The sequence below is a fragment of the Squalius cephalus genome, assembly GCF_949319135.1.
Source record: "Squalius cephalus genome assembly, chromosome: 19".
Taxonomy (NCBI): Eukaryota; Metazoa; Chordata; class Actinopteri; order Cypriniformes; family Leuciscidae; genus Squalius; species Squalius cephalus.
The window spans coordinates 6,631,187-6,646,136 of NC_137140.1; the positions used below are offsets into that span (position 1 = coordinate 6,631,187).

Genomic DNA, 14,950 nt, shown 5'->3' on the forward strand with positions numbered 1-14,950 from the left:
GTTTCTAACTTAATGAACTTTACATTTTTTTTATTAGTTGCTAAGTGGAGAAATCTTCGGTCTGAGCAATCTTTCCACTGATTCACCCTCATTCCCACACAGGGCATGAAAGTAACATAATATTTCTGTTAAAAAAAAAAAAAAAACCTAGAAAAAAGGCAAAGATTTACAACAGATGAATTGTTTTATGGCTAATTTTACTAAACATTATTATTAAAGGCCATTTTTGGGGATTTGGATTTGAGCTTTAAGGTGTACTGGACTATAGTGGTGACACTCACTGTCGGTAGGTGATGATGACGATGAGAATGGCTGGGATACAGCACATGATGATGATGACGGCCAGGGCCAGCAGTGCTCCTTCAGTGTATCCAACAGACTGAACCGCCTTCTTTACGCTCTCCACCACATCCGGTGTACGGATCTCCAGAATGCGTCCTCCGCGACCTAGGTAGGGCTGGAACTCCTTATTGATATCCAATAACTTCCCATCTAAAAACCTGGAGAAAACCAAATGAACAGTCACGTATGTGGCCTTGTATATGCTATTCGATTAGTTTTGCAGTGCAAGCAACATAAATCTGGCAATAGAGATCTCACTTGCTTTTTAGACAATCAGTGAATGACTAAGCAGACGTATTTAAATGTAACTTTTATAATAAAGTTCTCATATATGTCCCCATTTTTGTTTAAATACAATGTAATGTGCACAATTTCTAAATATCATTCACATTGCAGACAGCTAAACAAAACGATGATAAATAAAATGTTGTCTATATTAGAACTAAAGGGTTTTAAAGTGCATTCCACAGCCTACAATTCACGATTTGCCCGTACAAGCTTTAGAAACAGTGCTGTCTGAGCAGGATAATTACTGTGACAAGACAGACAATATGGCTAAGGATTTAACCACAAGTCTCATTTTTATGAAAAATGAGAAAATGTCTAAACAAACATAAACACACACTCCATCTGCTTTATTGTGCTGCTTGGAAAAAAAACTGGGCAAACATAAATGCACGTCGTAAGACTAACTAATGGCTAGGGATGGATGGCCTCTTAAATCAAGCTATAAGCAATTTTATATCAAAGTTATTGTGGAACCTGATTGACGCAACACAAAATAAATGATTATTCATAACAAATGAATAAGTTAGACATCAGTGCAGACTGGTCAAAATGAGCCAAGAGAGCCACAAACAACCAACATGCTTCATCTTGTATGGTAAAAATGAAGTCATATTTCCACCTCCAGTAACAGAACACAATATCGGGACACAACTGCGGGAGTATTTTTATACATGGTGTTACATTTTTCAAATCCAAATCCACTTGATGCACCAACAACATTGTTGCGGCATTTTTTAGATGTGTAGCGCTCTGCATTTTCACATTAATCCATGTAAATAATAAAAGCCACACAGAATCACAGTATCAATCTTAAAAATAAAGGTTCCAAAAGGGTTTTTCCACAGCGATGCCATAGACAGACCAATTTTGTTTGCCCAAAGAACCTTTCAGCAAACTAACCTTTTTATTTGTATGCAGAGCATATAAAATAGCTAAGGAACCTTTTTCCACAATGGAATGATTCCATGGATGTTAAGAGTGTATGAAAAACTTTATTTTTAAGAGTGTATGAAGGGTAGATATGTCTCAAACAGTTAGGCACACAAGTTACAGGGAAAAGTCAGGGGACCGACACCATTTTCAACTAAAAACGGAAAAGTTCAATTACACGAAAACAGCGTATTGGGAGTATGAAAATGCTGACTTTTGAAAACGATACAGTTATAAGTTGGGTAAATTGGATGCACTTACTTGAAAAGCTCCTGTCTTGAGAGAGCTCTGTTGGTTAGAGGGTCAATTGCGTAAACCATCAGGTCAGATTTGGAGTAGTCCTCCTGTTCATAACCCTCACCAAAACGTCGAGGCCCGATTGATTCCACGACTACTTTAGCTCCTGGGATCTGATCCTGGACGTAGCGCTCTAAAATCCTGAATTAAAAGACAGACAGAAGATGAGAGATCTATAACAGAACCTCTTGACATACCAAAGATGTTCCATTTAATATTTTGCGGCAGTCTATTCATTTATAGTAAAGGAAAGCTCTACACAAACAGCTCAGCAAAGAATGCCATTTTTACACAGGGCGTGTCAAGAAAAGAAAAGAAAAGAAAAGAAAAGAAAAAGAAAAGAAAAGAAAAGAAAAGAAAAGAAAAGAAAAGAAAAGAAAAGAAAAGAAAAAAGCCAAAGACGTTGGACTGGCATAGGGTACACCAACAATTTAAAGCAGGGGTTTTCAACCGGTGGTCCGCGGCCCCCTGGTGGTCCGCGGCGGCATTGCATGTGGTCCGTGACATGCATTCCAGCCTACGTAATTTCACTATTAAAATCACTTTTTTTCCATAAAATGTCCAATGTATTTATAATGTAATAAATACATTGGCATTCAGTAAAGTGTCGAACCCATAAAAAGTAGAACCATTGTCCGCTTTACATAAAACAAATCACGACATGACCATGTGTGAGTGAGTGAGTGGCGTTCACACCAAACGAAAATAGAGCGTCTAGCGCAAGTGATTTTCATGTCAAGTCAATGTAAAGACGCGTTTACGCGCATCTGGAGGTCCTGTGGCGCGAATGAGGCGTTTAGCGCGGCGCGGACGCGTGAATGAGGCGAATTATTTGAGGGTGAGAGAGCGAGAGAGAGAGAGAGAGAGAAAGAATTCTGATTAGTCGAGAGGATATATCGCGTTTAGGCTAAAAATAGGTTCGGCGCTTATCGCGGTTTGGAAAGAAACTGCATCTTGCAGTACATTTTAAACAAGGAAATATAGCGATTTGGCATGAAACGTTGATGGAGCAGTGAATTGGTTCAGTACACAGCAAAATTACATGACAAACTCTTTTTTTTTTTTTGTAAAAATGCCATTTCCTCAATTCGACGTCCGACTGTGCTATCTGACAAAGGAATCCACACACTACACACACACACAATAGTGGGCCGCCGATTACTTGTTAGTCAGAATGGTGGTCCCTGGCACAGAACCAGTTGAAAACCCCTGATTTAAAGAATACTGCATATGGACTTCAAAACCACAAACTTGATCTGTAAATGAGAACAAATAACAAACTGAAATAAACACAAAAAGTTGTACACAAACTGTTTTTACACAAAATAAAACTCATTGTGGAAAAAAAAAAAAAAAAAAAAAAATTACAGGGTCTGCATCAATTTTTTTTCTGTGCTAATTTGAGAGCCCCTAAGCCATTAATTGGTGGGCATATATCAGAGAAAATAAACTGACAATCAACTTCCACACAATTGCAAACATGCACAACAAACACTAATTGCAGTAATCACCGTAACTGGATAAATAAAACAGGAAAAATTACACAAGAGCAACAATTACACGGCCTAAATCTAACCCAAAAGCTGTAAACCCCTATATTATCCATGTTTATCAGGCTGAACAGGAGCTGTTTTGAACGCAGAGGTGCGCGGAGGACAAATACAAAGCAAGGGCTGAAATGAGCTGTGTAAGACAACGTTGCTTCAAAGCTGGTGTCCTTGTCTCCCAATAGGTGCCTTTATTACCCCTCAGCTCACATCTCAGAGCAGCCAGCCCTGCTCAGCCAATTACCAGCAGTGCCTCCGATATCCCCTTCACAGCTGCCGAGGGGAAATAAGAACATGGGACAAAAAAGAACAGAGGCTGGAATGATGACTCTAAAGGAACAAGGAGGGGGGTTTCTGGGGAAACAGCCTGACAAGAGATGATGAGGAGGTTTGAGAAAACTCGGGCTGTGAGTTATATCACCTGAGGCAGAAAATGTGTATTAGTGTCTGTGTATATACTAGGAATATAAAGATGTGTTTATGTCTCTATATTTGCACTGTACTATCTCAGCACTTTCCTGTCTATGTGAAAATGAATACTCTCATCTTTTTGACGTTACAGAACCAAAAGAATTTCCAGTTACACCTTATTTTGATGATCCCCTTTAGACAAGTAACATTGCAACTACATGTCAACTAACTCTGAGTATTAGTTGAGTATTAGTAGACTGTTAGGAGCAGGGGTAGGGTTAGTAGAATAAGGGTTAGGTTAACTTATTCACTAGAATAAGCTGACATGCACTTGCAAATATACTTATAGTTAGTAGAATGTCTAAAGGGGATCATCAAAATAAAGTGTTGCCGAATTTTCTCCTGTGAAACACAAGGAGATATTCAAAAAAAAGTTCATGCTGCTCTTTTCCATATGATGAAGATAAATGGAGATGGGTGCTGTTGACCACCAAAATGCCATAACAACATCCTAAAAGTATGATAACAGTGGTTTAAATGACTTATTGACTTAATATGCTCTATATTTTGTCTTCTTAGGTCATTAATCTACTCTTATTAAATTCTACTTGTTTAATATTTTTAGATGTATATTATGTTAAGTTTTTCTTCTTTATTTCTTTCTCTCTGTTCTCGTGTATATAAGCATGTAAGTACCTAGAGCTTCCAGACACCATACCAAATTCCTTGTGCACACTTGATTGATTCTTGATCTGATTCTAAATTTGTATGAGAAAGGGACTGAAATTGAAGTTATTTACTAAAAAAATCTCAAATTTGACAAATTCAGCTGCCGTTCATGATTGGTTATGCCACACAATAACGAATCATGTTTGGCATCACAGACGAAAGAATTTTCATATTTCACATTTGAATATAAATAAACACAAAGCTGCAGCTGTGATTTTCAGTAAATAGCAACTTTAATTTCACAATGCTAATGTATGGCATCAGAAAACTTGAAAACTTGTATGGCGCTGACATCTTGGGACTTGAGTCTGCACAGTAGCGATCTCGGGACCAGGCCTGCGCAGTAGTGAGCAGGAAGTAAAGCCGCGAAATCAACGCCCCGCCCTCACTCTCGCAGAATGCACTCTCCCTGCACTTTTATAAGTGGCCTATATGTCTGCTCTGTTCCTCCGTTCTGCTCCAATTTTGATGTCTGTTGATTGCAGTACGACAAGAGGCTTGTTAAAATAAAGTAAATACAATCTCCTCAGTCCTCCGAAGATCCACCTTTGGAAAAAAGATATTTGAAGTGTAATTTAATTGTTTAGTTGGTCTCACGTCCCGTTGAATAACACGGGGAGGCGGGGCTTATGACCTATACTAGGACCAGTCACCGGGGGGCGATCGAGACGTTTTGGCTTCACTTTTCAGGGCTTGTGCGGCACGCTTGGTTTCACAGCGTCAAAATTCTGGGGGTGTGGAGTAGGGGAAAGTTCCATTTATTTTCATGTTTCATTAAAAAGAAAATAATTTAGATTTGTGACAACATAAAGTAAATAAATGATAAAAGCATAACTTTTAAGTGAACTATTTCTTTAAGCATTTTAATCAATGATAAGTGGCTGACAGAGGAAGGTTGGGGGGTTTCTGGTAATTCTGCTCTTGATGCAGATGTTAAACAGTGTGGGTCCTGCTTTTATCTGAGATGGTTTGACAGAATCAAGCAGCCCACTGATCACCAACATAAACATCAGCACCAGCAGGAGTCAAGTACTCATGCATACATTACAGCTTCAAGCACTCTCTGGCTGCTCGGAATGTTATGTTGGGGAGTGTGTCTGGGTGAAGAGTGTGTTTGTATAGAACGAGTTACCCAATCAGCTGATCCTTGTTCTGTTCAACTACAGTGGGCGACACGTTGGATACGACCACCTGCATGTCCAGCTGGTTAACTACTGACACCTGGGTGATAGGACAAAAATAATCTCTGTTATATATTATATAATATATGCTGTTCCTTTGGTTGATGAAACTGGGAGATCAGTAAAAATTAAACAAGGAAATTTAAGTAGGTTGTACTTTGTCATACAAAGAAATTATGAACACTTGCAAAACAGAGAGAACCAATGGAATATTAATAACCAAGTATGCTGTAGTCAATGTGTGCTCTTTGTTGTTCTATGCATTTTTTTGCATAGTAAACTAAAAACTGTATATGTAGTTTGCCTTTTTTGCTAAATTATTTTGTCAGATAAATATTAACCAAGTTTAGTGTTTTGATGTTCCTTTGATCAGATCCCCTTTGGACATCACTTTTGATCATAACTGTATATACTTGATATACTGTTAAAACTGAAAAAAAATTGGTTTGATATTTTGAATGCAGTGACCTTCAGACATTAAGTTAAACTTAACGTAAGTGTGTCACCGTATTACCGAATGTATATGAGTAATAATGGTGATGAATCTCCCTCAAAAGTACTAGAAGAATCACAAATGGAATTGTTAAGGACTCGTAACCTATAAAATCCTTTAGTCTGTATTTAAATCAAGCTCTATACATGGAGCGGGCTAGCTGACATCATATAAATACCCTTATCTCTGCATATTTATTTAACTCAGACCAAGTGCAGGTTCAAGATAGTGAGAGCTATTGAGAGATTGATTTATGGGTTTAAATACTGCTGGAGCCCTTCTGCCCACAAAAAAATCGATGTCTCTTCGGCATCAGCTTTGGACGTTCTTCAAGCAAGCTTACAGGGACTGTATTTTTCTAATCAAAATCAGCTAACGGAGTTGCCAGTGCTGTAAAATCAGATGATGGATTGCATCTCAGGACAGATTACTGCATTAAACTTGAATCATTCTGTTCAAACTGGCCTGGGAATGTGTATTTAAAGGCAAAGTGTATAATTTCTATACTTCTGGCAAAAGCAGAATTGCTTCTCATCTGCAATCGCCCTGATTCTGGTTCCTTTATGATTCCATTAATGATTCTTTTAATACTAAAATTATTTCGCTTTCTTCGCCATTGACAAGATTTTTCTTAATTTAAGACACAACGATTCCCCGCTTTTTCTGGCTTATATGGTTATGGTTACGGTTATATGGCTTCTGAAAGAATACAGCATCTCCAGATCCAAAAACAAGCAAAGAAGATGATCTGCTTATATACCAGAAGGATCAAATACAAGATTGCTTATCCACATTTAAGCTTTGGGGATGTTTATAGACTCAATCTACTACATCTATAGACTACATCTACATGATAGACTACATCTATCTATGTTACATCTATGTTTTGCTCATCGTGCAAACTACATTTTTGACAAAGAACTTTTCTCAGCTTTTTGTTCGAAATGCTGTTTTTTAATGAAACTTAAAAGTGTTTATAAAACTAGAACGAATGAAGCTATAATATATATATATATACATCTTGGGTATATATATATTTATTACATACTATATATATATATATATATATATACAGTATATATATATATATATATATATATATATATATGTGTGTGTGTGTGTGTGTGTGTGTGTGTGTGTGTGTGTGTGCAACGATTAATCACGCCCAAAATAAAAGTTTGTGTTTACATAATATATATGTGTGTACTGTGTATATTTATTTTGCATATATTAATACACACACACGCATGTATAATTTTAAGAAGAATGTGTTATTTATATATAAAATATTTATATTAATATATAATATAAATTATGTATAAATATACATACAGTATATACATGCAAATATTTCTTAAATATGTACAAGCATGTACAACATGTGTGTATTTATATATACAAATTAATTATACACAGTACACACACATATATGTACACACAAACTTTTCTTTTGAATGCGATTAATCGCGATTAATCTTTGCATAGGCCTATAAGAGAAAAAACAGTGTCTCTGCTTTTAAGCAAGACAAATATATATATATTTATATATATATATAAAATATATATATCTTGCTTAAAAGCAGAGACTCTGTTCTTTCTCTTGATATATTGAATGTTTACATACAGTATTCATACAACAAAACTTTCTTGGGGTAATATAAGTTTTGTGAATATCAAAAATGCTGGCGCTGGCTGGCACCTTTTTCTTTTTCTTTTTTTTTTTTAGAAAAGACTGGCGTGGAAAGAGTTCAAATTTATGCTAAATACTGTATATGCTAAACAAAAACAATTATATTTTTGGCAACATATTTGTTTTTTATCCTAATCCAAATACGATTTATTAAAACAAAAGGCTGCTCTGGATGTGTATCTTTAACCACATGTTGTCATATGAACAACCAGACAGTAATTAAACCAATACAAATGAAAGTTCCACTCACTGAGTCAGATGTTACATTTAAGACTATTTTTGCGAATAAGGGACTTGTAATCAAACCATCTTTTTGAGTGATTCATTAAAAAGAACCAGCTCTTTCTCAAATCTGACTTTTGAATGGAAAACGACAAAAATGCTCAACCTTATGCTTCCCGATCACATACTTACCACCACTTGAGCGCTGCTGCTGAGTCCCTCCCCGTAGTCGTCTGTAGCAACCACGTCAAATTTGAAGTAGGAGCGCCGCATGTTCCTGTACATGATGGCTGTCTTAATTACGCCAGTGAAGGGCTCAATAACAAAGCCGTCTTTGCCGTCAGTAGTTGGGGGGATAATCAGCCTGTACAGCATGGCACTGAAATTCCCTGTGTCCTTATCCAGAGCCTGTCAGAAACAATAGAGCAGACATGTCAAAGAGAGGAATAGCCATGAGCTACTTTTCACCTACAACAGAGAGCTGCTCAACCTCTGCCGTCACACGCCGTTCCACCTTCGGCCCTTAGGAGGAGCTCCAAGCTCCGATTTCCCAGCACCAACGTGACTTTGGCTAGTCTCAGATGAGCATTACAGCACTCCACTGCGGTGACAATGATTTATAATGGCTTTTTACATGAGAGGGAAACAGGCGGCTCCACAGGCAGCAGGGTGCCCCGGACCAGGCAGAGTCATTAACACAAATGAGACTTTTACCAATATGCCTGGGAGACCCGTTTCAATAAATACAGTAAGTGTGTATTAAAGTCCCTTGCAAATAAAAGGTCTGTCTTTTAATTGGTCGCTTAATGTGGCTAAACTCAGTGGAGAAAACCTTCGATCTGCGCTGCGGTGAGATCTTGAGCCGAAACTGTTTGAAATCGAGTTCGTAGTTCCACAAACGTCTCTTTTCGTTTCTTTCTTCATGTTCTTAAACCTCAGATTAAACTCAGAGAACATCAGTAAGGCAATGTTTTCTAAGAAGGATTGCTTAAACTAATTATCAGATCAGTAGGGAACAATGAATGCAGGGAGAACCGGAAAAGGCGCTTCCACAACAACGCGTAAAAGTAAAAGCATTTCAATCCCTGTCCTCAGGGTTGGCAGAGCAAAGAACGGTTTAAATTTTCTCGCCCTTTTCTCCTCAAAACTATTTAAAGAGGGATTTCAAAGTACATTAAAGTAGTCTAATCTACGACCCCTGAGCTGTTTGAACAAAATTCCATAGTGGCCGCCTACGCAATTCCCATGACACCTGAGAAATGGACAAAAAGCATGACTGTGTATGTCAAAGCAGCGTATTTGGCTTTTTGCCCTCTGAACTTCACATCTCAGATGTTTCTACAAGTAAACAGAAGACCATGACGAGTGGTAATCTGTATTCGCAGTGAATGTGACCCTATAAAACCCTGGACTTCTGCTGCGTGGCTTAACTCAGTCTGGGGTCTTGGCTAATAAGGTCTCCTTGAACGAACGCAGGACGCCGGCCATCTGATGGCCATCACTGCCGGTGTTCTTATAGTTGGCACATGAACTTAAGGCAGGGTGAAGCCATATGAGGTAAAACCCAGTGTGAGTGTCAGCATGTGGTCTGCATGTCTGATTAGAGTAACACTAATGTAATTAAATGGACAACTTTTTCAGGCTGTAGCTCTGAGGCCAGAAATTGAAATGCCTGTTGAATACATTGCAATTTTGATACCACAGTAAAATCTAATATGCTATTAGAACTAATGAAATAAACAGTGCTTGTTTTTTTGGGTATTTGACATCACTATCAAGCAAGTAAACAGTCAGAAATAAAAAAAAAAAAAAAAAAAATTATCAAAAGTTAAATAAAATTATAATTAAACAATTAAAATGAATTAGTAATAAAGTTCAAATTAAACTTAAAATTATTCATTATTAAAGTGTTCTAGCCAAAAACAGTGAGTGTTTTTCTATTTTACTTGTCAATACTGTTTTTTTGATTAACATTATGATTTTAGCATTTTAATTTAGAATCAACTTTGTATAGGCACTGGCAATTTAGACATCCCTAGAACTTCAGCACTCTAGTTACCTTCAAAATCTGTGCTATTATCCCATATGTTACATTATGTATTTTTGTAGGCCAACTGAAGTCAGCATCACTCTGTTTCCATCTGTTTCTGTTTTCCACAAAAAAAAAGAAAACAAAAAAAAACTGTGACCAACAAAAGTTTATGATTCCTACAAGTTTTGTTCAACATGATAATCTTCACAAATGAACACAACTTGAATTTGAAGCCTAAATAAATCAGCAGAAGTAAAAAGTTAAACAAAAGCAATAAACAAACTACAGTCATATGACTTCAATGCCGCCACCATTAAAGTTCCGACAACTCTTTTAGTCTTTATTTAAAACATTTTCCCTGAAAGTTTGAGTTACAATAATTTGCAAGAGCCCGAATCCCGATTATAAACACAACAAGGCTGTGAAAGCGGACTACTATTTTCAAGACAAGTTAAAGTTTTAAAATAATCAACAGGGGGTATTACTGCTGTATTTTATGTGGTCGAATAAAACAGGAAAATATGTTGAGCTTGTGTTTACAGACCTTATTTCAGGCATTTAACCAAAAATCCATACAAATAACCCATTGACTTCAAGAAGATGGAAATGGAAGTAAGCTAAAATACAGTATTAACTCATGTCTGGGTTTTGGCCTACACAAATACAGCAGCACTCTATTATTCTGGTAGTCAGCCATAAACAAGGCAACAGATTAACTCACTTTAATGGAGAAACTTTTACTCTGCCATGAAAGGATTTGACTTGGAGACATTTTCTGCTATAGCGCCACACTGCAACACTGACAATTAAATCTGTGTGTTATAAATCAAATGCGTAAAATCAAGCTGGAGAAGCTAGTAGTATCTGTTTATGTACTTGTATAGGTACAATTTCAGGCTTATGGTTGAATAAAGACATGAAAAATAGATATGAGTGAAAAACGGTTAGTCAGAGAACACAGAAAGTCACTGTGAGAGAAAAGAACTTGCAGAGAGAGAAAACAAAAGAATATTACAGAGAGAGAAAGAGGCTGGAAAAGGACAGTGCTCTGTGCTCTAAGAGAAAGCCTGGCTGATTTATGAGGATCTTTGATTCATTTTCTTTTCCAGAGAATGCGGTGCCCTTGTCCACAGCTGTGTTGAGATCTGTATCAGCGAGCCTCCCGAGCCGTGGCATTTTATAAGCTGTCTCACGATGATCCAATCTTTCAGACCCCAGCTGGTCAGACTTAAGCTCTTCAACCGAGACCAGCAATCTGAGTAACACCTCACACAGACCAAGAACCACCGGCACTCCAGCAAGAACTAGCATTCCAAGCTTTTTCAACAATAAATTACCATGGCTTGTCCATTACTCCATTAAAACATGTCCTAACCAGACGCAATGCGGTGAGATTACAACAACAAGCAATTGGTCTGACCACACACTGACAACACGACTACAAGACGTGACAAAACAAAGTTGAAAAAAATCTGCAAATCAGAAGAGTGTGTGGGCGGCGCTATGTGTGCAAGCCCACTGCACTAAGTAAATAAAACGATAAATATTGCACCATTTTAGCATCTTAGTATGTCTTGCGTATCACGTTGTGGCGGGTTAGGACAAAAACTCTGATTAACATTGAAAATATTGCTTTTATCGCATATTGTCTAATCTGTTTTGGACACTGTGTTATAGTCATACAGTCATTTAAGAATCCAATTCAGATAAATTCACTAATGAATCATTCAGGTGAATTTGAGAACTGGTTCGACTGATTAATCGAAAATAAACTGCCTCAAAAGTATGATTTGCTCACATATCAAATATCAGCTTGCTTGAGCAAGTTTTTCTCCACACTAGAGCAATTTCAAACCACTAAAACTTTTGAAAAATGTATATTATTCTCCACAGAAATATCCATGACTTTTAAGAGTTGATTAATATCCATGACTTTTCCAGGCCAGGAAAACTATTTTAAAACTCCCTGATATTTCCAGGTCTTCCATGACCATGAAAATGGGTGATTTCCTCATGTTGAAGAACTGAATTATTTTTCATTGCTGTGTAGCTTTGTTCTCTGAAATGCGTCCATTGGTGCTGGACTGACATCTTATTATGCATGCTTAGCAGCCAGCCAATCAAATTACAATTTGTGCCAGCTTTTGCCATTCTTATGAAATGTGCATCAGTTAGTGAACGATTGTTGGCTTATTCATGGTAGTGCTGCCTGCATGAGGCCTCATGGATACGGTTACAATCCTGCAGGGGAGAGACACTTTACCTGGACCTGTAAAACAGAGGTGAAGGTCTTGGCATCCTCTGCAACCCCACCGAGGTAAAAGGGCTTAGTGAACTCCGGAGGATGGTCGTTCTCATCTTGCACGTCAATGAAGACCTTGGCTGTGTTGCCTGAGAGAGAAAAAAATATCACAAAATACAAATTATCATTAAAATAAAGTGAGGACCTATATAAGACCTACAAAACATCTGAGAATATGTTATAGCAAGGTGCTTTCCATGAGGTTCATTCTCTAGTTACGCAGCACGTTTGAGCTTCAGTAAGAACCAATGAGGTCCAATCTCGTGTTACGCAGTACGTTTGAGCTTCAGCAAGAACCAATGAGGTTCAATCTTGTGTTATGCAGCACGTTTGAGCTACAGCAAGAACCAATGAGGTTCATTCTCGTGTTACGCAGCACGTTTGAGCTTCCACAAGAACCAATGAGGTTCATTCTCGTGTTACGCAGCACGTTTGAGCTTCAGCAAGAATCAATGAGGTTCATTCTCGTGTTACGCAGCACGTTTGAGCTTCAGCAAGAATCAATGAGGTTCATTCTCGTGTTACGCAGCACGTTTGAGCTTCAGCAAGAACCAATGAGGTTCAATCTCGTGTTATGCAGCACGTTTGAGCTTCAGCAAGAATCAATGAGGTTCATTCTCGTGTTTCGCAGCACGTTTGAGCTTCAGTAAGTACCAATGAGGTTCAATCTTGAGTTACACAGCATGTTTGAGCTTCAGCAAGAACCAATGAGGTTCTTTCTCATGTTACACATCACGTTTTGAGCTTCCACAAGAACCAATGAGCTTCATTCTAATGTTACGCATCACGTTTGAGCTTCCACAAGAACCAGTGAGGTTCTTTCTCATGTTACACATCACGTTTTGAGCTTCCACAAGAACCAGTGAGGTTCATTCTCATGTTACGCATCACGTTTGAGCTTCCACAAGAACCAGTGAGGTTCATTCTCATGTTATGCAGACGTTTGAGCTTCAGTAAGTACCACTGAGGCTCAATCTCCTGTTACGCAGCCATTTGAGCTTCAGCAAGAACCAATTTGAACTAAACCGCTCAATTCATATGGATTAGTTTTACAATCTCTTTATGAACTTTTTAAAGCATCAAATTAGTGGTGTAGGCTGTCAATTTTGTCAAAAATTATTGCACTGATTTTAACTTGTCATTTGTCATTTTTCCCACGACCGCATTTTCATTCATGGAAAACGCCTAAAAGCAATTAAAATCAAATTCAGTAAATCATCAAAACCCAGCTCACCACCCTCAGTTCTGAACATCTAAGCTGCTAAAGTACATCTCTATACACAGCATTTCTTCATCAAGTCCTTCACGACCATCATCTGTCACTTCTCAAAGTAAAAGGCAGAGTCATATTTTGTGGGGGTATGAGAGCAACAACATGATTTATCATCTGACACACTTCAGCGCTCATGCCAAAGGGGTTTCCAGAGCCTTCTGTTCATTTCTGCACAGTCACTCCGTGTGGAGCACTGAAGCATCGCTGCACAGAGCAGAGTGACATGGCACAAGAGTATCGCTGACCACTGTAAAGCAATGAAAACCAACGACAATGAATAAAATGAGCAAATGTGCCACCTGAAAACACAAAGCGTTTCAAATTAACGCGTATAATAAAACAAACTATAAATTGACAGCTAAGTGCTGTCAGCCACAATCATGTAACATTTGAATTCTCTCTTTTCCAGCAGACATTGATCTATGGAATAATATGCATATTTATCCATCTAGATTTTCATGAGACCCATGAGGTCTTAGTTAAATCAAGGACCTGGCAGCTCTTTCAAGTACACTGACAAGATATAATTAATTAAAACTTGCTTTTAACAATCAATTAATACCACTAAGCTGACACGGCCCGACTGGACTCAACTAATCATTTGATTTTATCATCAGGTTTGCATACTTGTAATATTAAACTGGATTCTGGTTAATCAGAAAAGATTTCTCGAATAATGATTTTCCATAATCACCTGCTCATGGAAGGGATGGACAAGTAACCCCTATCCCCCCACGTTCACTGAACGCTATATGACAAGAAGTCATTATATTTTATTTATATTGAGACATTCTGCACTGGCACGCTGGAAAGGAAGTGTTTTATTCACTCTAAACTGAAATGAAAAAGCAAAAACATCCTGAACAAGCTTTTAAGCCACATAAAATGTCCCAGGGTCAAAAGCAGAACAATACGGAAGGTTTTTATCTTGGATAATTTAACTGATGTGTTCAAAGACTAAAATTCTGTTTAACACATTTAAGCATTTAAATCCATTCGGAAGAATTTGAGTTTAATTTTAGACCCTGGGTAAAGGCCCGTTCACACTAAGAACCATAATTATAACAATAACTACATTAGCATCTGTTTATTATAATATAAAAAACAGATGTAGCTTATATATTTTATACATTTAGCATCTGCATGTCATCTGCCACTTTAAATGCTTTCGCTCTTTAAAGCAAATGGATTCTCATTGGCTGTCAGTATTTTT

At 37.6% G+C, this 14,950-nt stretch overlaps 1 protein-coding gene across 2 annotated transcripts in view; it reads right to left on the reverse strand.

The window, feature by feature from the left end:
• LOC307147159 (protocadherin-15-like) overlaps positions 1–14,950 on the reverse strand; it is a 214,432-nt gene that overhangs the window by 15,952 nt on the left and 183,530 nt on the right. For both annotated transcript variants that reach the window (XM_079851679.1, XM_079851680.1), the window contains 5 exons: positions 12,426–12,553; positions 8,323–8,538; positions 5,677–5,765; positions 1,822–1,998; positions 282–500 (listed from right to left, as the gene is read on the reverse strand). In XM_079851679.1, coding sequence (XP_079707805.1) covers positions 282–500; positions 1,822–1,998; positions 5,677–5,765; positions 8,323–8,538; positions 12,426–12,553 — 829 coding nt within the window. The remainder of the gene's footprint in view (positions 1–281; positions 501–1,821; positions 1,999–5,676; positions 5,766–8,322; positions 8,539–12,425; positions 12,554–14,950) is intronic.